Source organism: Thamnophis sirtalis, unplaced genomic scaffold (genome assembly GCF_051295495.1).
Source record: "Thamnophis sirtalis isolate CommonGarterSnake01/CBP01778 unplaced genomic scaffold, rThaSir2_p1.2 scaffold_11, whole genome shotgun sequence".
Taxonomy (NCBI): domain Eukaryota; kingdom Metazoa; phylum Chordata; class Lepidosauria; order Squamata; family Natricidae; genus Thamnophis; species Thamnophis sirtalis.
The window spans coordinates 45,075,360-45,097,026 of record NW_028261391.1 but is presented as its reverse complement, the minus strand read 5'-3'; the positions used below and the strand labels follow the sequence as shown (position 1 = coordinate 45,097,026).

The following is a 21,667-nucleotide window of genomic DNA, read 5'->3' as shown; positions in this document are numbered from 1 at the left end:
AATTCATTAGGAGCTGCCAAGCAGTGTGTAGTCAATTAGTAGTGTACCCAACATGTAATTTTGGAGTGGCAAATTGATAGCATGGGGTTTCCTGTTTGTTGTAAACTGAAGGAATGGCTCAATTCATATCTCAATGTTCTGCTCTGAATTCCCCAGAATTATTGGTAAATCTGGAGGAGGGGGAAAACTCCAAATAAGACAAAGGCTTTATTATGACAAATCAAAATGTTACTTACAGAAGAGAGAAGTTTTCGTTTTTCTCAGAACTCTTCTTCAGGCCAGTGATTACAAATGCATCAAATGGAGAGAAATCGGAGAATCCAAAAGTTGAGCCACCTGTTTCAGTTATGATCTATTTGGTCAGTCACCCCAAAATAGATTGTGGCCTGAATGCATTCTTCATTGTTGGGTATGGATATTTTATACCCAGCTATCTTTATCCCGCTTTGTTGCTTGCAGGCACATTGACACTTATGTGCTGGTTAGCAAAACAAGAAGTCAGTAAATCCCGGTGCTTCTGTTTGACCTTCCATTGGCTTTGTCCTTCTATTTCTCATGCTTCATTGGAGGGGAAAAGCAAACCTTTTCATGGGACAAAACATAAAGCCAGCACACAATGGCAAATCAATTGTCTGCACATCCATTGTCTCTCAAAACATGGTAATTTCAGCAGAGTGCTCTTAATAAGTGAATAAATGAGTTGAAGAATGCAGATGAATCCTATATAGGTAGTCCTCAACTTACAACAGTTCGTTTAGCCACAGTGTAAAGTTACAATGACGCTGAAAAAAGTGACGACCATTTTTCACGTTTATGACCATTACTGTGAAAAACAGTAATGTCACATTTTTCAGTGTTGTTGCAACTTTGAGCAGTCAATAAATGAACTGTTGTAAGTTGACTGCCTGCCTGACCCGTCAAAACCGCGGTCCACAAAAGCGCGATCGACAAAAGCGCGCATTTGACGTCATCGCAGCGCGACGAAAAACATTAAAAATTGAAATAAAAATAAAATTAAAGCAAGCCGATTCACATAAAGGTAAGGGTTAGGGTTAGGGTTAGGGTTAGGTTAAGGGTTAGGGTTAGGTTTAGAGCGTTAGGGTTACGTTTAGCGTTACATTAAAGGTTAGCGTTAGGTTTAGCGTTAGGTTAAGGGTTAGGTTTAGGGTTAGATTTAGGCTTAGGTTAAGGGTTAGGTTTAGGGTTAGGTTTGGGGGGGTTAGGGTAAGGTTTTCGCTTTATTTTTACATTTTTCGATCACAGCGCGATGTTTTCGTCGCGCTGTGATGACGTCAAATGCGCGCTTTCGTCGACCGCGATTTTGTCGTCCGCGGTTTTGTGGTGGAACCGACTGCCTGTACTACTTTTGAAAATGCACATATAGGCAGTCCTCAACATACGACCACAATTGACCCAAGAATTTATGTTGCTGAGTGAGAAATTTGTTCAGTTTTTGTGACTCTTGTTGTCACAATCATTAAGTGAATCACTGCAGTTGTTAAGTTAGGAACACAGTTGTTAAGTGAATCTCCATTGACTTTGCTTGTCAGAAGGTCGCAAAAGGAGATCACATGCCTGGGACCCAGCAATCATCATAAATGTGGGTCAGTTGTCAAGCATTTGAATTTTGATCACATGATCGAGGGGATGCTGCAATGGTCGTAAGTGAAAAACGGTCATAAGTCACTTTTTTCAGTGCCGTTGTTAACTTCAAACAGTCAATAAACAAACTGCTGTAAATCGAGGCGTACCTGTATGCCAAAGCAGGTCTCCTGTTCATCTAATTGTCTTGAAGAGACACTACAGTGAAGCACATATACTGCAATTGTTACAAAGAGGAAAACTTGTTAACCTTGAGTGCAACTAAAGCAGCAGAGCTATGCATACTTTTGAAATAAAATGTCATTAGCCAGCATTTTAAGATGCCAGTAGAAAACAAGATTTTTTCCCCAGCAGATCCCAAAATTTGCACATAATCCAAATCTTCCTTCTTTCTGTTAATTTGTTTCTGCATCTGGGATGGTATTGCTAATTTTCCGAGTCTAGATTTCATTAATTCGGGAGATTTAGTTGAGGGGAAGGTTTATTTTTTTCCCTTTTGATCTAAATACTTTTGTTGATTTAAGAATAAAGCGCCCCTCAATCTATACGTGCACAGTCGGTGCTTCCCCGCCCACCGACGCATCGTCCCTTTAACTCAAAAAGAGTTCTCCTTTTCCTCCGGCCCCTTTCCGCTACGAAAAGGCAGCTTAATTGGGGCGGCCAGGTTTTAACCTCATCGGGCAGGGACGGAAGTGGAAGAACTGCAGGGAGTTCGGATTTGGTGCCGAAGTACCGGAGGGGAGTGTCTCAGTCCGGAAACCAAAGGCCTCGTGATTGCAATAAGGAATTCGGCGCTGGTTTACTTCTGAGCTGCGGAGGGGCTGGCGGATTCCCTTGGGTGTTTCATTGCGGAAGAAACGGCTAGAGCAAGCCGGAGGAGCCTGGCGTTTGGCCTGTTCCGGGAGAGCGAAGGCGCCTAGGAACAGCGACGCACCCTCTGAGCCCGAGTAGCTCAAGCGGAATTCCGCGGTCGTGTGAACGAGAGAGAGAAAAGAGGGTAACGCAGACTTTCCGGCGTATGAGAGTTGGAGCCCGGAACCGTAAGGGGCCATGGGAATAGTGAGCTGGGCGCGGCATCGTGGAAAGAGCGGGGTTTGAAAGCTGCGGCTGAGGCTACTGAAAAGCGAATGGGGGTTAAAGGCTGGAGGGAAAGGCGTGGAATTGCTTATACGCCTTTCTGAGGAGGGAAAAAGAAGCGCGCAATAACGCAGATCCAGGAGCGCTAAGAATCGGTCGGGAGACTTGCGAGGGCCAAGTTTCTCTCTCCGCTGCAAGAAGCCGGAATAAAATAACCTCGGTGGGTCGGTGAAGTTTGGCCTAGTACAGCTCGTCAGACTTTTGCCCGGCCGGCCCTATGTGATTGGCGGCCGCTCGGGACGTCCCGAAATGAAGGGAGCGGTGGAACTTCGGCTGGTCTCGGACTGGAGTGACTATGCTCGAGGCCGCTGGCTGCGGGAGCTGCTGGATCAGCGTCGTTCCGGGGAACCTCCCAGCCGCGTCCTAACCAGCCCCGACAAGCATCATCTGCTTCTCCTGTGGAACCAGCCGGCCTCCCAGCCTCGACTGGTGGCTTTTCAGCGCCTGGGGCTGGATGGAGGAGACCTGGAGAAGATCTGGAAGCCGCCTCAGCCCCCAGTGGTGGAGTTGCTTTTTCTGGAGAGCCCTACTGCCACTGTCCCCTGGGTGTTGGCTGTCATTTGGGAGCAAGGCAGGACTGAAGTCTGGCGCTTTGTGCCCAACGCCGGATGGCACTTGCTGCAGAGCCTGGAACTGTGCCATGGAGCCCGTGCTCGGATTGTCTCCATTTGCAGCTTGGGGGACCAGCTTGTGTGGTGTGAAGAGAGGCCTCCTTTGGATGCTCAGCCGACTCCTGAGAGAAGAGCCTTCCAGTATTGTATTTGTGTCCGAGGCCTTCAGGTTGGAGAGCAGGGAGTCCAGCTGAGCCCTCTCAGGGTTATCTTGCACAATAGCCCTGTTTACCAAGTCTTGGCCAAACCCTCTGGAGTCTTCCTTGTCCCCACCCCAGCCACCTTCCCAAGGATAGCCAAGTTTGTCCTCATCTGGCGACCTGAAATGGCTGATATTGTTATTGCTGCGCCACACGGTCCCTGTGTATCCATAAAGGCCTCGCCTGCAGGCAGCGATATGGACTTCAAAAAGCTAGTGCTGAGTTACGTGGGATTCTTGGAATCCATGAAAAATTTGGCTGTTCACAGCTGTGCCCTATCCAGTTGTGGGGAACTGCTCTTGATCATGCGAACAGGCACCATCCAGGGAGTCCAACCTAATGGTGTGTGGCGACCTGTCTTTGACTTGGCAGGAGAAATGTTGTCTTCAGGAGAACAGGTCCAACTAAAAGTATTTGGGGACCTCCTGGCTTGCTTGCTGAAGGATACTCTTTATCTTGTGGATTTGAACAGCAGAGAGCTGATAGAAAACAAAGCCCTGAGCACTGAAAGAGTACACTTTTTGGACTCTCTTACCATAGACGAAGAAATCCAGCTCCTTGCTCAGGATGGTATTTACACACTTGACTTCTCAGACTCAGATCAAGGCCGCCAGTCTGAATCCAACCTAGTTCAGTTGGTGTTTGAAGAAGCCTGCAAATACTATCAAAGACGGAGTCTCAGTAGTTCCCAACTGACTGTGGAGAAACTGAAGAAGGGGGGCATGTTTCAGGCTCCTGTTGCACTGTCTTCCATCCTGGGCCATAGCCTTGATCCCAAAGGAAAAAAGCTCAGGGCCCTCCCAGAATCTTATATCAAGCTCTTGGGCACAATGCAATTAGAACTGCAGAACTATCAAGATCTGGAGTTCCTCAAGTTGCATGTGGTTCAAGCTTCAGAAAGTGAGGTCAAGAGCTATGGTGAAGCCCTGGTGGAGCAAGAACTTAGCCGCCTTCTACACTTGGACTTGAACAGAGAGAACTTGGCCTACCTGAATGTCATATTCACTGCCTTCCCTGGGGCTTTCTGGAAAGCTATCCAGAACCATCTCCAGCTACAAGAGAATGGGGATGGCATTTTGGTAGCTAGAGCCACTCCAGATGTATGGAAAAAAATCCTGGGGGGAGCTGCTCCTAGCCCAACTAAGCAAGAAGAAAGCCCTCCAAATGGACTATTCCCCTTCTTTGAACTTGTCTGTCTTTCACTTCTCGAGTTCAAGCCTAAATGGTTGCCTCACTTTGTGGAGCTCTCCCAACAATATTTGGGTGTATCTTGGACTTATAAAAGCAAAGAAGGGCCTGAGGGCAGTGTGCCTCTGTATAAGAGAGCACTGGCTGTACTACCAAGGTGTGCTAGATGTCCAGTAGCAGATGGAGAAATGGAAATTGAGCTCTTGCTCTGTAGCCAGAGGCCCAAAGCTATCCTCCAAGCCATGGAACTTCTTATCCAATGTGGGAGATGGCAGCATGTGATGGAGACAGCAGAGAAATTCTCCTTGTTGAGCCCTTTGCTAAACAAAGAGATTTTTATTAATCTCCTGGGGGAGTTTTCCCGGCACCGGGCACTGGATCCGTATTTGGACAAGTTGTGGGAGCTCTGCCCGGCAGATATGAGTGCTGCTGATGTCCTGAGCATTATTCAACGACACCTAGCATCAGTAGAGCACAACCCATTTCCTTTTGCACAAGATGGATCATCCCAACTTACTATTGCCCTGCTCAAACCACTGTTGTACAGACTGGCACAAAGTGAAACATCCCAGAATGAAATTTTTGGACATGTCTTACAGGTCTCGTCCTTTCCCCCACCAACACCACCCAGGAACCATCAGTCTCTTCCGAAAGCAGATTCCCAGGAAAATCTAACCTTCTTTCAAAACCAAACATAGTTTTTTATTGTCTCAGGGTTAGAAAAAGCAACATGGTATTTAAAAATGGTTCTGCAAAACCAGGACCTGCAGTCTTTATATTCCATCTAGCTAAAGTGGGAAGTTAAATCACAGAATCATGTATTGTCAATGACTTTGTTTGGAACAGTGTAGAGCTTCTAGGAAGGATTGGAAACATTTTATATCTTTAAACTAGGGTAAATAAAGGCATCTCTTCCCTAACCTTTCAGATATATTGGGATCATAATTCTCAAAATGAGAATTCTGGATTGTAGAGTATTTTGGCACATCTGGAGGACATCAGTTGGGGATAGCTGCATATCAAAATAATTGTTTCAGTAAAATTTGAAAGGTTACTACTGATGTACTCCTGTCCCTTCATGAATAATAATATGGGACTGTTTGACATTGATAACATGCCAGTCTGCATTCATCAACTCTATTTGTATATGATTTTCACTGAGAAGTAGCAATGTTCTTTTGTACTCAGAAGTAGTCTTCCTCCAAGGCTGTTATGTGGATAAGGGGTTGATTATTATAGTCTAAGGCAGGGGTGCCAAACTCAGGTCATCACAGTGGCGTCATAGTGAGACTTTTTCCCCCTTCGGTAAATCGGTTGTGGGCTTGGCCAGTGCCTGACACATCCAGGCTGCTGGTTTGACAGTCCTGGTCTAAAGCATCTGAAGAAATCAGGTTGGAGAAGATTTCTCTAAACACTTATATTGTGAGGAGAGAAAACATTCTTGATATTAAGTCTAAAAGTTTCATTTACCAGCCTTACTTCATCCTTTTGAAACTCCCTAAATGTAATCATCAGCTGCTGTTTCTCTGAAAATAATTACTCCTCAGGTGTATCACAGATTTAAGCAATATTTATCTTAAGCAGGGGAAGTCCCGCTGTTTTGACTGTCTTTATCTATGCACACCTTTGTCCCCTGTAGGGCCTTTATTTTTTGCTTTTTAGAGAAGTGGAAAAGATTCATTATAATAATTTATGCTATATTTCTTTGTAAGAAAGTATAATTCTTCTAATGCTGCATTTCATATTTAAGCAAATTCTTCTTTGCTTTAAAATGTTTCAATGACTTGAAACAAAGTGCTATTATAATATAACTCCTGACAATGTTTTATTAGTCCATTCTTTTTTCTATTTAAGTAAAAATAGCCCTCTCTATCAGGGATACAGACCTTTTGTCTTCCAAACATTGCTATGCTGCAATTTCTGGCATCCTTCATGTTCTACATGTATAATGATAGGGTCTTTTTCTATATAGATTTAAGAAAAATAGAGGAATCCTTAGGTCAGGAGTATCCAAACTTGGGAACTTTTAAGACTTGTGGACTTCAACTCCCAGAATTCCTCAGCCAGGCTGGCTGGGGAATTCTGGGAGTTGAAGTCCACAAGTCTTAAAGTTCCCAAGTTTGGACACCCCTGCCTTAAGTGATCTAACCATGAATATTTTTACAATGTGTAGGTAGTTGGTGATACAGCATTGTTTTAATTCTCACGAAACTGACAGGATCATTTTAAAAATGAATATTTTCCCTGATGTGATCCAAAAAGGAGGTCGCTTGTTGAAAAAAAGCAAGGGCTATCCTACTTCAGTTCTCTGTTTTATAATGGTTTTAACAGCTGCTTTGCTGCCAACTTTTGATTTAAAAGCCAATGGGATACATGTGAAAACTGTTAAGAGGTGGAGAATCTGAAGCCCTCACAAAATTGCTGAAATCTTTGGAATCCCAAGCAGTTTGATTAAGGCTCAGAAATGTTAGAAATTAAGAAGGGTCATAGGTTCTCCACCCATTTTGAAAATATGGCTGTGAGCAGGTACTTTGTCTACTGTTTGTTTATGCTGTAATTCTGTTGCCCGTCCTACAGCTTGGAAAGTTTTCATAGTGATTGTTTAGCAGGAAAAGGCTCTCTGGTTACACAGGACCCTGCCCTGATATCTGAGAAACATGAACGAAAGCTAATGTATCTATTAACTAGGCTTGAGTGTTCTTCATTGCCTTGGCGATCTGGGGGTTTTCGTGTAAAGCAAATAGTTTTCTTTCCAGCTCTGAGCTTCCACTTTCTGGAGTAAAAGATAAGACATGTAGGGAAACTCAAGAGCTACTCTTAAGTCTCCCTTTAGAAGCAAACAAGGTTGGTGTAGATGATGAAAGAACACAAAACATACTTTTGCTTTCTATAGGTGACATTCTTCAAAAACTTCCAAGGGTCCTCATTCCAGAGGCATTTTAAAGTTATTTTTTAAGAGTTGAAAATTACTGTAAATGCCCCTCTTGATTATAAAGAGGCAAGGTTCTTTCTACTCAGCAAACAAATGGATTCTTTGCTAGTGCTGGACTTCAAACAGAGGTTGGATGTTTGTTCTCGTGAAGTAGGGATGAAAGAGTAAGCAACATTAAGATTTGCCTGGATGCTTTCTGCCATGCCTGTCTTGAGTATCTCCAGCACTCACAAATACCAGCTGGCCTGCATGCATTTGCACACCAAAAACCAGAAGAGCAGCTGGCAAAGCCACGCGTGCCCACAGGGAGGGCTCTGCCTGCCACCTCTGGCATACATGCCATAGATTCACCATCATGGTTCTATAGTATTTTGGTTCATTCAATCTGAATCTCTTGTGAATGGGGACTAACACTAGTAGATAATTCATAGTCTGACCTGGAAGCATGTCAGCTAAGAAAACAAATCATGTCTGGGAAGAAAAATTACAGCAAGCAAACTGCTACCAGTTTCTCTTTGTCTATTGAGTCATAGCGGAAGAGCTGTGATCTTAACTTCCCAGCTTTTATAAAACTGGGAATATACCTGCCTTTAGATTATTCAACTGGAATGTTCAGAGAATAGATTAAGACTGAATTCAAATATTATTAAGGGATAATGAATTCACCTAAGTTGTCTTTCATAATATGATGGGAGGGGAGTTGGATGTGAGTGCAAAACATCAAGAGGACAAGTAAACAAGTAATTGTATCTTAGTTGGGTAAGCCTATAGTTATTAATTTGATGGAATAGCTCTCTTGGTGAATGTTCTGGCTTGGTCAGCCATTGAATTTTGAGGCAGGTATTCCTGTTGAATAAGCATTTGTCACACCATTGCAAAAATACATCAAAATTATATTTAATAGCATTTGAAATTCTAGTTTCATTTTATTAATTAAAAATGTTTTGAGTCCAACAAAACATAGCTTCCTGACCATCTCAGATTTCTTTCTTATACTGTAGTAGCCAGGGGCAGCCAGCTGGTTTTCAAGCAAGGTCCAAAACTGGTTTCATGGTGATTTGTTCTTGATTTATGATAATATTTAACATTGCAGTTCCATTAACAGCAAGATGACATGTTTTGTGGGCCTCATTCTTGGGGAACAGAAATTTATAAATGCTAAGTATCCAAGGCCTACCTCAAATCCTATAAAAGCCATGAAAAATGTAATTTCCTTGAATTTACAAATGAAAGACAAGCAACACGCAATAAAAATAATTATATTCATTCAAATGAGAAGCAAAACCAGATTCAAGTATCTTTCTTGGTAAAGTGAGGATCAATGAAAATAAGATAATTTAAATAAGAGGCTGCTAGGAACAATTACTGTCAGTGATAGCATAACAATCATCTTGAATTTCTCCCCGTATATTGTAGGCTTTCATAAAGCCCTTAGAAAAGAAAGAAATGGAGTTATGGATAATTTGCTAGGAGAAAGTCAGTGTTGATATCCTAGCAGTGAGTGAGTAAAAGTGAGAATGTGTACTGTACATTAAACTATGACTGCATGTTCGTTGCTCTGAAAATGTGCAAATATGAGCCACTCCCCCACCCCCAATATCTGGGTGAAATAAGAAAATGTTATATTTTATGTAAAGTTTTCATTTTTCCTTGATTACTGTTGCTTTAAAGTCATTCTTTACACATTCTAAAAGCTAATTTAGAAGCAGAAGGAAAAACAATGTTCCTATTGCTGTTTCTGGAGCAAGAAAAATGTAGTGCAAAAGGTGGAAAGCACATAAAAAGGTTTCTGTTACTGTGCTGGGAATCTGATTTAAATTTTATTATAAATACAAATTAAATTCTTTAAAAGTTTTATATGCAAATTGAACAATAAAAAGTCAAGTAACAAAAGATACCTAATATTTAATACTTTGAAGTAAAATATTTGTAATGTTACATTCAGACCAGCAATTAATTTATGAGCTATAGTTTGAATTAATAGGTCCGTAAATCATTAAAAACATTACAGGTAGTCCTCGACTTACAGCCACAATTGAGTCCAAAATTTCTGTTGCTAAGGGAGACAGGTGTTAAGTGAAATTTGCCCCATTTTACGACTTTTCTTGCCACAATTGTTAAGTGAAACACTGCAGTTGTTAAATTGGTAACACAATTGTTAAGTGGATCTGATTGCCCAATTAACTTTGCTTGTCAGAAGGTCACAATTGGTGATCACATGACCCCAGGATACTGCAATTGTCATAAATATGAGTCAGTTGCCAAGTGTCTGAATTTTGATCACGTAACCATGGGAATGCTGAATTGGTCATAAGTGAAAAGTCATAAGTCACGTTTTCAGTGCCATTGTAACTTTCAACGGTCACTAAGTGAATTGTTAAAAGTTAAGGACTACCTGTATTGTCTGCTACTAATCCAGTCCCTCCCTAAAGTTCAAATTTCCAATGCTGACTAGGAATTATGTCATACATCTGGAGTGTCAGGCAAGACTAATCTGAAAGGAATAGAATCCTCATGATGTTCCTCTTCCAAATGATTTATACTATCATCTTTCATTATTGGAGTCATCTTCATTTTGCATTAATCTAAATGCATTCATTTCTATCACTGATTTCTTAATAAATATTACTATTCATCTCATGAGAATTTCCCCATTCTCATGAGTGTGTCACGTTTCTGACAAAATAAATTCATGGTTCAATATTATTTGGTATAATATTGGGGAGAGGATAAATGCCCAAAATATGCAAATCAATTATTGGAGATTGTGAGGAAGAGGGAAAGAGAAAAACATACGTGACTAGATTGCAATGATAGAACTGACGTACAAGACAAAATCTGCAAAGTGCTGTAGATAAAATGTAAGGCAATTCGTTCTTCCTTATTCAGAAATGCTCAGTAGTATTTCATTATGGCTCATATTTGCTTTCTCTTCCAGAGTATCAACCTTTAAAGTAGGTATGGAGTAGATCCAGAAGGCACTATTTGCAATTCAGTTTAATCTAACAAAGAGTTCTAAATCTGTTAAGGGTCAGAAGAATTACTGTGAAGATGATTGGGGTATGTATAGTAATTGGGGTCTGTACAGTAATTCAGTAGAATGCATTGACATCACTATGGAGCCCCTTGAGTATCAGGGGTTTTTCCTGTAAAATGGGACAGCATAAAGACGGCAAGCCTAATCTCTCGAGTAGAGCGCAACCCTCTTCATAGACTGAGTGTACAGCCAAACTACACTTCTCTGTCACAGGGCTTATGGCACAGTAGTCTCTCTTGTAGGGAAAAAGTGGTTGCCATCTTACAAACTTGTTCAGGAAAAAATGTGGCAAAGATCCACACACTGCACAATGTCAAGAGAAACCCAAGAATTCTCTTGACCATTGTTTGTTGCATTCATAGCTGCTCAGAGATGGAATGTTGAAAAAGGAAATGTTATTTCTTCAGCTGAGGCCGGGGCATTTTGAACATGCTTTGCCTTGACCTGTAATGGGAAAAGAAGAAGAAATTAAGAAAATTGAACCTTGATGGTTGGAGAGCCGCAATAAGGGTACGGATGATTTGGAAACAGGAAGCTTTAGAGATTTTGTTGTTGTTTGGCAACTCTCAGTCCCTCACTGTTGGTTCATGCGATAAGATGGGGCTTTAAAAATACTCTACCCTGATAAATATGCCACACACCACTTTTTCACATCATCCCAAGCATTATTTATTTGTCAGCATGTGACAAAAACAGTATTGCAAAAAGTTACAGTATTGCAATGAGTTTCCCACTCTGCAGACCATTATGTCCATTTCCTTGTTAAGTATTAGCACCAGAACAGGGAGGTGCCTACACTGTATTTGGTATTCTCTACATCCCAAATGGCTTTTCACGCTCTTTTAGTGGTAATTAAATAGCTTTTCTTTAGCCTAATACTTGACATTTGCTTGAACTTCAATGCTGCCTAGCAAAGATTGCTCACAGATATGGAAAGATACTCACAGTTCAAAGTTTTCCATAATCTCATCCCTAATAGAAGAAAAGGATAGTGTCAATGACATATGCATACATACATACATACATACATACATACATACATACATACATACACACACACACACACACACACACACACACACACACACACACACACACACACAGAGTATATTGCTACTTCCACATGATAGTTCTCACAAAAACTGGACTGGGAACCACAAACATAATTTGTGATTGAACTGGACATCATCACACAGAGAAGCAGGGAAGCTCTTCCAGTTATGATAAGGCAAGATCACATTTCTGAAGCAGTTTCAAGAAATGTAGCCCCAGGAGGTTGGAGGGTACTTGCACAGACCATTCTGAAAAAATTTTCAAACTAATTCATAGACAATATTGGGAGGGGGGAGCAGCATGCCCTACCACTTATAAAACATCCTTACTCATATATGTCCTCGACGCTCATTCGACGATAAAACTTGGCAAGCCGCACAGCGAAGATGATACTTGGCAACAGAAAGACTGTGCACCAGGCCAGACTGAACCAGAAGGCATTCTAGAAGGGGGAAAGAGAAGGGATAAATTGTTGGAGGCAATGCTTTACGTATTTCAGCACAGCTTTAGTTGTTTGAGACTGCCAAGAGAAAGGTCTCTAATGATGGACATATCCTCACACAGTAGGTATTTGCACCTTCTGGTCTTAATATGCACTAGAACTTTCTTTATGTACCTCCCACTCCCGTTTCGCTTCCGAAGTATGTGCACCTCTAATTTCTCTCTACTTTTTCCCTCAAAATCAAGACATGGGTTGTTACGGCAAACTGACAAGACAATTATAATGATAGCCTCCTCTTATTTACAATTTAGTGTTACTCTGTTGTAACTACCATCTCTTGCCCTAATTCCATGTTGACAGGATTAGTAATCCTACATCTCAATTAATATTCTGATTAGTCCTGCTGATTTTCTCACCAAAGAATCAACAAGGTAATTGCAGACAACGGTATTCACGCTATCCAGTGCCCAGGCTACAGGACCACAGCGACCAAATTCTCCTATGATCTGCCAACAAAGATTTAAAAGCAAAGCAAAACATTTCATTAGATGTTTCATAAGAGAAAACCAAGTCCTGGTCTTCTAGACCAGTGTTTCCCAACCTTGGCAACTTGAAGATGTCCGGACTTCAACTCCCAGAATTCCCCAGCCAGCATTCGCTGGCTGGGGAATTCTGGGAGTTGAAGTCCAGACATCTTCAAGTTGCTAAGGTTGAGAAACGCTGTTCTAGACAATAATTTTCATTATTTGACCACCATATGTTTTGAAATCTTCTGCAATAATTTATTTTCCAACCCAGAAGGAAAAGTTCAATCCCTCAATAATTATATTCTGCATAAAAATTATATTTTTATGGCTGCCCTTATACAAAATACTATGCTTAAACTCAGATTAATAAAGCACAGTTGGTATATTGAAACAAATAGGTAAGTTTTGCCTGGGTCACCAAACAATTCTACTGATCTTCATACAACATACCAAGGGAATGGAAAGGTTCTTGGCTTTAAAAATAGTCATGCTTCTTGAGTCTACATGTTATTCAGTAAGGGTTGACCAAGGACAGATAACTACCAGTACATAGTGTTGGCAAGATAAAAGTGTAAGCCCAGCAAGTCCATCCTTATTCCATTAGAAATGATTGATAATACTTACAGAACGCGCAATCCATGTCAGATAAGTGGAAAAATAATCCACTATGTTCAATATAAAAGTATTGGTCTCCTGCATAGAAGTAGAGAAGAGGATGGGTTCAAACCCAGGAAATGGTTTGGTTTTGGGTGTAAATATTCTACAAAAACTGCACTGCAGATCCATGAGGTTTGGAGCATAAATATAGCAATATACTTAGACTTATATACCGCTTCATAGTGTTTTACAGATCTCTCTAAGAGGTTTACAGAGTCAGCCTATTGACCCCAACAATCTGGATTTTATGACTATTTGTTTAATGATTGTAGAAAAAGTGCCTTATAACCAGTTCTCAAAGCTAAGACCATCTTACAAATAGATGCAGGAATGCAAGTGGCTCCCATTTACAACTGGTTGCAGTATCTTGTGGTCATGTGATTGAGACTTGCAACCTGCCCAGCTATCTTCCTACAAGCAAAGTCAATTGGGAAAGCCAGATTCACTTAAACATTATGTGATTCACTTAATGATATGATTTGCTTAATGACTGCAGTCATAAAATTGTGATCTAATCACGTGATGGCTTCCTTAATGACAATATTGTTTATCAACCAACCTTTTGGCCCCAACTATATCGTTAGTCAAAAACTACCTATATTGATAAAAGTAGCACAACGTTTTTCAGGGTTTAAAACTAGCCATGGCTTAATGAATATCCATTCATTCCTTAAAGTAGCAGCCTTTTCCTTCAGGCCACTTAATGATCAACATTGCTCCCACAATGTCTGAAGCACTTTTTCTAAATCATTTTAAGCATGCAGAGCCCTAGGAAGTAATATGCTGTATCCTGGAGCTTCCGCTCATCCCCTCCTCTGTTTTTGTAAACAAACATTGTAAACATTCATTGTAAACAAACAAACATACTAAGGTACTGATGAAAACTTACATAGTTTATAATTTTCTCTGTCTGGTCCTTTATAAATACATTGGTGTCATCTATTTCCGACAGCGTGAGGTTTATCAGAATCTGGTGGGATATATTGGTGTTAGGTTCTTTCAAAAGCTTCTATTCAAGTACATCTGAGCTGAAAAATAGCTTACACACCTAGTATCACAAATCCCACAGCATATTGAAAGCTGGGACATGCTCTTTGATACGTTTTTATTAAATTAAACATGAAGAGAATGATGTCGATAAGCATTTTAAATCGGTGACATTCAACTTCACACAAATAGCTCTGCTAATGTTATAAATCAGGGGTGTCAAACTGGCGGCACATGGGCCAGATGTAACACATCGCAACCACACCCATCTCACTCTGCAAAGGGGGGGGAAACATCATATGTCGTGTGACGTGGTGAGTTTGACACCCGTGCTATAGATGGACTTTCCATACTCCTCTCCTTTGTGCGATGTCTACCAACAGTCTTGTTATAAATTTAATAATGTTATGCCAAGATAAATTTCTGAACTTCCCAACTGGGCACTTAGTGATATGAAGTCACAATTTTCTATCTCTTATCTCAAGGCCCGAACAGATTGGCTCTAGCAGAACTTCTGAAATATCTCAACGAAGGTCGTTTACACAAATCTTTAGAAACCCTAGAATCAAAGGCCTCTTCCCCAGGTTTTCACTTCCACCCAGCCTGCTTACTGGAATTTGAGGGGTAGATTTCTGCAACCTCTGGATGCTTCCCTTCAAGGCTTCCTAAAGGATAAAACAAATAAATTCCTCAATCAATGATACCAGGTTTGGTCAAAAAGATAAAGAGAGACAAGGGAAACCACACTCACAATTTCTGGAAGAAATTTGAGGTTTGTCCAATTTTGGATATTCTTCAGCTCATTCGCATGACGTCGCAAATCATTACGTATTCCATCATCAGTTATCTGAAAATGAATGAAATATATTGATTTTTAGTGTAATGTTTTTGATTGATTATTGTGAGCTATCCAGGGTTGTAGAGAATCAAGTAGAATAGGTATTGTTATTGTTATTATTAATATTATTCTGATCTTTTGTTATTTTTGTGCAGTTCACTGTCAAAGCTATTTGGAGGCCACATTCCAAGACACAATTTAGAACAGAATTAGTTTACATCTTCCAGCGGCAGCTGGGAGAATAGCTACATCTGCCAAATTCCATGTCTACTCAAAAGGATTTCCCATATTATCTGCTGTATATCTTAGAAGTTGAGGAAGACAGTTAGATAGGATCATGTGGGTATCCTTTCCCAAGGACTACTTACATTTGGCAATTCTTCCAAGTTATTAATCAGGGTATTCAAGTCTTGTTTGGTCAGATTCTGGTTAAGCTATAGAAAAAGGAGAAAAGGAGAACACAGAAGTCAAGCAAGTAAAATATACTTGAATAAATTAAATATGGAATTGCGGGGGGTCACGCGTGCATGTGCAGGGGGTGGGGGAGCATGGGGGCTCGTGTGCACATGTGCAGGGGCGTGGCATGTGGGGGATATCACACGCGCATTGCGTTATGTGTGTGGGCATGCATGCGCACACTTTCTGCACGTGAAGACAAAAAAGATAACCATCACTGCTATAGATGGTAACCTCAGGGCTTCGCCAAACACTATCACAACTAGAACAATTCCCCATAAGCTACTTTGAGAACATAAACTCAGAATCCTTCCAGTAGCCAACTCTTTAATATCTGTGCCAGGAAACAGCAGTGTATTCCCCAGCAAATGTGAACATCGCCCATTCTCCAGCAGAGCAATTGGAGAAGATACAGAAGAATATCTGGTTCTTATAAAGCTTCTGTTCTGGGAAAGAAATTATAACAACATTTTTCCTTTCTTTCACAAGCCTTTTCTTTATTTTCCATCTTACCTGTTCAAGAGTACTCTTAAAATCCACATTCAGAGGCCCATCTTTTGAACTCAGTTTCAGCAACCTGCTTTTTTGATCATCGTTCAGGAGTTCAATAGGTTCAATATTGATTTTTATTTTATTCAAGGTTGAATTAATGTCTTGAGTGTACTAGAGGGAAAAAAGAAATGCCAGATGGGTATATGCAGAGCACAACTTCATTTGTTCTGTAATACATTCTAGCTGTGCCCTATACCCAAATGCTTAGACTATTCCTGGTGACAACCCTAAACTGATATCTGGAAACAAAATGTTAACTGATGATGGCATTTCTCTAGGATTAATTTAGTATAGGCAGCCATCATTTACCTTGCTGATGTTGAAGGTGTCATTCAAAGAGATGACCTCATCTAGGTGAAAGGTATTCCACAAGGATGCATTTCCTTCGCAATTCCTTTAAAAGAGGAAAACTTAAGTGACCAGGATGCATATTACATCAAGCATAAATTGCATTACCCCATAGACCAGGCTCTCCAGTCCTGCACATTAAATCTCCCCACTCCCCTGGTCCACAGCTAGAAAGCTCTTCAGAATGGCTCAAATGTGTTTGTTTGTTTTCCCCAAAAGACAACTGGACTTTCTTGATATTTTTTTGAGCTGAAGAAGCTTCTTGAATGAGAAGCTAAATATTTTCAGAGAAAGCATTAACAAAGTTCAGTTGCTTTTTAGAAAACCAAATTTGGGACAACCATGACCTAGATTTTAACAGATAACAGAGATGAAAGGGATCTTGCAGGTCATCTAGTCCAACCCTCTACCCAAGCAGGAGACCCTACATTTGCCTCTACCTAGGATCAAAGTCACAACCTCCTGATTGTGAGGCAAGAGGTCCACCTCTTGGCCACAGCAGCTTCCTATGATGATTGAGAATCTCCACAAACCAGAATGGCCTTACTGTAGAAGCAGGAATATTACAGGTAGTCCTTGACTTACAACAGTTCATTTAATGACCATTCAAAGTTATAATAGTACAGAAAAAAGTGACTTATGGCTGTTTTTCACACTTATAACCATCACTGAATCCCCATGGTCACGTGATCAAAATTCAGATGCTTGGTAACTGATTCATTTTTATGACGGTTGCAGTGTGCCAGGGTCATGTGATTTCCTTTTGCAACCTTCTGACAAGCACAGTCAATGTCAAAGCCAGATTTACTTAACAACTTAAATGCAGTGAACAACTATGACAAGGATGTAAAAGGGGGCAAAACTCACTTAACAAAAATTTCACTTAACAACAGAGGTTTTGGGCTCAATTGTGATCATAAGTTGAGAACTACCTGTATTCATTCCTATCAGTCACACACATAAACAACAAGTCTTCTTCCTTGCAAGGAGCAGGTGAGAAAAGTTCAGCTTTTTCTGCCATTGATATCAAAAATATGTACATTATTTTCAACTGCTTCACTGCAATTACAGCAACTTGTTTCCAGTCACTTAGGCCAGTGGTCTCCAACCTTACAACTTTAAAACTTGTGGACTTCAACTCCCAGAGTTCCTCAGCAAAGCTGGCTGAGGAACTCTGGGAGTTGAAGTCCACAGGTCTTAAAGTTGCCAAGGTTGGAGACCACTGACTTAGGTGATATACAGATTATCTGGGACCAATGGAGTGGAAGGATGGGCTGGGGTAAGTGGTGCTCATCTACCAGGAAGGGGAAACTGAAGGGACTTGTTTAGGAGAATTCTGTCAAGGTAGGACCTTAAGCAATGGTCCCCAACCCCAGGTCCTTGGACCGACACTTGTCCGAGGCATGCCAGCAACCAGTCCATGCAAACAAGCAAAGCTCCATGCGGGGTGCAGACAGCACATAAAGCCATGCCCCCTCTGGTCCATGGAAAAATCTTTCTCCATGGAAGGTTTGGGTCCCTGGTGCCCAAAAGGTTGGAGGCCTAAAGCACATGATTTGTGCAGAGACCACATTATGGGAATATGGTTCATGCTATATTCTAGCAAGTTTTTATTCATTTATAAATACTTTAATCTGTGTAGTGCTTCCGTGTATTTCATTACAGGTTGATAAGCAGCTAGGTCCCTCTTCTGTACGAAGTTTCCCCCCAAAACCTATTTCACTAGGCCTGCAACTTGTATGTTCTCTCCAGATTCTCCTTCTCCTTAAGGAAACTGAAGAGAAACATAATGGCAGTTCAGCCAAGCAGCCTGGCACTTACTTGTATATGCTGGTCAGGTTTACATCAGAACCATTCAAATTCATGAGCTTTTTCACATTTAATTGAGGTATCAACCCAGATGTGTCCAGATACTAGAAAAAAAGATAAGTAGCAGCTGATGAAATCTTTTCTAAATTTTCTTAAATGCTTTACTGATTCCTCCAGCTGTATTTTCTCCTCTCCTGAAACTGAAACTGTGCAGCCAGAGACTAAAATAAAAATGACTTATGAAGTTTTGAAGATGTAACTCCAAACAAAGATTGCAAATTAATATACCATTATTAACTCTATAACCATGATCTATTCTTCCCAGTGTCATAATATTTATGCATTTATTTTATTAGGCTTATGTGCAACTTCAATTATCAACCAACTCTGAGCAGTCCCTTGCCTCCTCATTCCTAGTCATGAGGGGACACAACAGTTATAAATACAATAGCAACCTGGGTGGCTTACCTGAAGGATAATTCCATTGGCCCAAGGCTGGCACACCAATGTGTATGAATTGCCCCCAACTAAAAATAGTACTAGAACCAGCAACATCAGCAACCATGAAAATATAAAGCTGAATCCAACACTCCTGTCATGAAAGATGAGAAACAATCAGAGGTCTACAATGCAACTATTGCTTTGGATGTGAACAACCCCCAGAACTTTCCACAGTTGGGTCTTATATTCCCATGGTGCCACTTCTGTGAAGATCCATAGAGCAAAGCAGGAAAACAATGTGCTGAGGCAAGTAGAGGACATTTTCAACTTAGTAGTGCACCTTGCCATCAACAGTGGCCCTTGTGTACAGTACCACTCTATATTTTCCTGGTAGGAATCTATGCTAAGTGTAAAATTAGAAAACTTCCCATAAAGTGCTTTCTCCTAAGCAACTAACATTCCATAAAAATACAAGCAGCGTTTGTGGCTATGATCTGGAAGGATACAAAGAGGTTATTGTCAGTTATTTCCCTATACTGAGCAGGGAGATAACACAACATTTCTTACGCCATAAAGAAGTTTCCACCAGTGTTGGACAGGCAGCCCCGATTGGTAGGGCATTGCATTCCCTTTGAATCTAGTCCAAGACCACCAAGCAAAAGGCCCAACACATTGAAGGCAATTATTACAAGCAGCAGGCAGCAAAGGCAGACGCCAACACCCCACCTGTTGTGAAAGAAATCAGCTAGTCAACACTCAGACTTTAAACAACAATGAAGGAAGGAAGAGGTGAAAAGATGCTCAATGGGGTCCAATCAATTCAATTCAGTTGAAATCAGAATAAGATAGGACTACTACACTGTGCTAACATCTATAACAGACTAGTTTGGATGGTTATCAACCAGGGTTATAATTTTCTCAACTAACCAAATTTTCTCAGGTGCATAATACATTAAACCACAAAGTAACTGCATGAAATGGGTTTGCATCCTAGGCAAAAATGTGCTTGGATCATTTGTAGCTCAGTGCATTATGAACACAGGCGCTAGAAATTAAAGGAAGTAATGAAAATAATAAGATCCAGTTCAAACCCAGAGCATAAGAACTGATATTAAATGCTGATTTAATAATTAAATATAGCTGGTCATTCAAACAGCAATGCTTGAAACAATTCTAGAGACCTCATTTTTCATCTGAGCTACACCATATTTTTCTATAACTGACTTTCTGCCTGCTAAAATGGAATGTACATATCATTCCATCTGAGCTCTGAATTCGGCCCAAGTAATTCTGCAATATATGAAAAATTGAGAAAAGTTTTATTCCTACCTGTAGCCATCATATTTGATCACATGTGGCTTGTAGTAATTTGCCTTCTTTACAATATTTTCCATAAATGCAGAGATTTCCTTCAGTGAGATCATCTTGTGAAATTTATCACTGATTGTATTAATTCCTTTCCTGACTTCGTTAAGTAGATCCTGTATTTCTTTAATAATAGGAGCCAACACAGATAAACCCATTATACTATGTATATTATCATGGACCACCTAAACAACAACAATTCTCCAAGGGCAATGGATATGTTAAGCTCTCCAACTCGTACTCTTGTACACATACAATTCACACTGCGTCTTAATTTAAGTGATGCAATTAAAATATTTTATTGATGCAAATCAAATACTTCTATTAAAGCATCTTTAACAAAGAAATAAACAACAGACAAAGCTGACTATGAATTCAGGGAGTGAAGGGTGTTTTTTGTTTTTTTTGAGGGATCAGTTTCCATTAAGTAAAATAAACTAAAGTTAGGGTGTAGCAGGAGCAGGAAAATAACTGCACATGGGAAGAATAGGTAGAATAATTCAGGAAACTAAATATGTTTGAGCAAAGAAACTGAAAAACAATATATCATATCAAAACATAGGATATCTGCATAATACTGCATCAGATCTTCATCTTACACATATTAGCTACACCAGGGATGTCAAACTCGATTTCATTCAGAGCCACAACAGGATTGTGTTTGAGCTTGGGGATATGTGGGAGGGTGGCCAGGGTGGGCGTGGCCAGCTCAACATCATCCGTGTTGCGATGACCTCCTGCATCCTTCTACCAGCAAAAACAGACCTTGTGAGATCCTTTTTGGCTGGCAGAGGGCTGCAGGAGGCCATCGCAGCCGAAAACAGAGCTTGGAAGGACCGCACACACACACCCCAGCTCCATTTTCATTGGTAGAGGCACTGCAGGCCAGTGCTGTTTCCAAGGTGGCCCCAGGGACTAGATCTATGCACCCGGTGGGTCAGATCTAGCCTGTGAGCCTTCAGTTTGACACCCATGACCAACACTGTCTAATGTTCATACAAACTCCCAGAATTTTTAACCATTTTAATGGTTATTTATGCAAGGCATAATGGGCTGATTCATACATAGATAAGATGAATGTGTGCCTTTACAGGGGGGGAGGAAACTGATTGGACTGTGCAAATCCTCAGAGGGACACTTCTTCTCAAACACTTCTCAACATCTGGGAGTTTTTACAAAAATCAAAAGATCGCTCCTTCTCAGTGCCTGGGAGTTTCCTTGCAGCCTTCTTCTACTATGTGATTGGTGGACTCTCCCCTACCACTAACCAAAGTTGGAAAAGGCTTCTACACAAATATAGTGCTTCACTGAAGCCTTTCTTAATTTGCACGGATGTTAGAAATAGGAAACTTGGAGATGACATCGGTTGAGGCTAATTTTGTTGCACTCTTGATTCAGTGTGAACATATTGCATCCACAATGTGAATGTCTTTAGAGTGACAAATAATTACATAAGACAATAAACCACCTCTAGGTTAATACAGT

General features: G+C 40.7%; 2 protein-coding genes across 5 annotated transcripts in view; one reads left to right on the top strand and one right to left on the bottom strand.

Annotated features, from left to right (window-relative positions):
• Positions 1–2,284: 2,284 nt before the first annotated feature.
• On the top strand, positions 2,285–5,793 carry HPS6 (HPS6 biogenesis of lysosomal organelles complex 2 subunit 3). The gene has a single exon (XM_014053961.2). The coding sequence runs from the start codon at positions 2,989–2,991 to the stop codon at positions 5,434–5,436; it is 2,448 nt and encodes an 815-aa protein (XP_013909436.2). The 5' UTR covers positions 2,285–2,988; the 3' UTR covers positions 5,437–5,793.
• Positions 5,794–8,551: 2,758 nt separating this feature from the next.
• Positions 8,552–21,667, bottom strand: part of LOC106539215 (prominin-1-A) — a 42,568-nt gene continuing 29,452 nt past the window's right edge. For all 4 annotated transcript variants that reach the window (XM_087725721.1, XM_014053960.2, XM_014053957.2 and 1 more), the window contains exons 11-25: positions 20,147–20,306; positions 19,385–19,543; positions 18,845–18,968; positions 18,389–18,480; positions 16,529–16,613; positions 16,181–16,330; positions 15,580–15,645; positions 15,125–15,220; positions 14,985–15,038; positions 14,276–14,356; positions 13,354–13,422; positions 12,619–12,708; positions 12,090–12,202; positions 11,653–11,679; positions 8,552–11,151 (exon numbers count right to left, since the gene is read on the bottom strand). In XM_087725721.1, the coding sequence (XP_087581847.1) occupies positions 11,103–11,151; positions 11,653–11,679; positions 12,090–12,202; positions 12,619–12,708; positions 13,354–13,422; positions 14,276–14,356; positions 14,985–15,038; positions 15,125–15,220; positions 15,580–15,645; positions 16,181–16,330; positions 16,529–16,613; positions 18,389–18,480; positions 18,845–18,968; positions 19,385–19,543; positions 20,147–20,306 (1,415 nt within the window). In that variant the 3' untranslated portion in view covers positions 8,552–11,102. The remainder of the gene's footprint in view (positions 11,152–11,652; positions 11,680–12,089; positions 12,203–12,618; positions 12,709–13,353; positions 13,423–14,275; positions 14,357–14,984; positions 15,039–15,124; positions 15,221–15,579; positions 15,646–16,180; positions 16,331–16,528; positions 16,614–18,388; positions 18,481–18,844; positions 18,969–19,384; positions 19,544–20,146; positions 20,307–21,667) is intronic.

What these genes read in the sequence shown, in the direction of transcription:
- HPS6 (XM_014053961.2), top strand. Translation starts at nt 2,989, where the DNA reads ATGAAGGGAGCGGTGGAACTTCGGCTGGTCTCGGACTGGAGTGACTAT.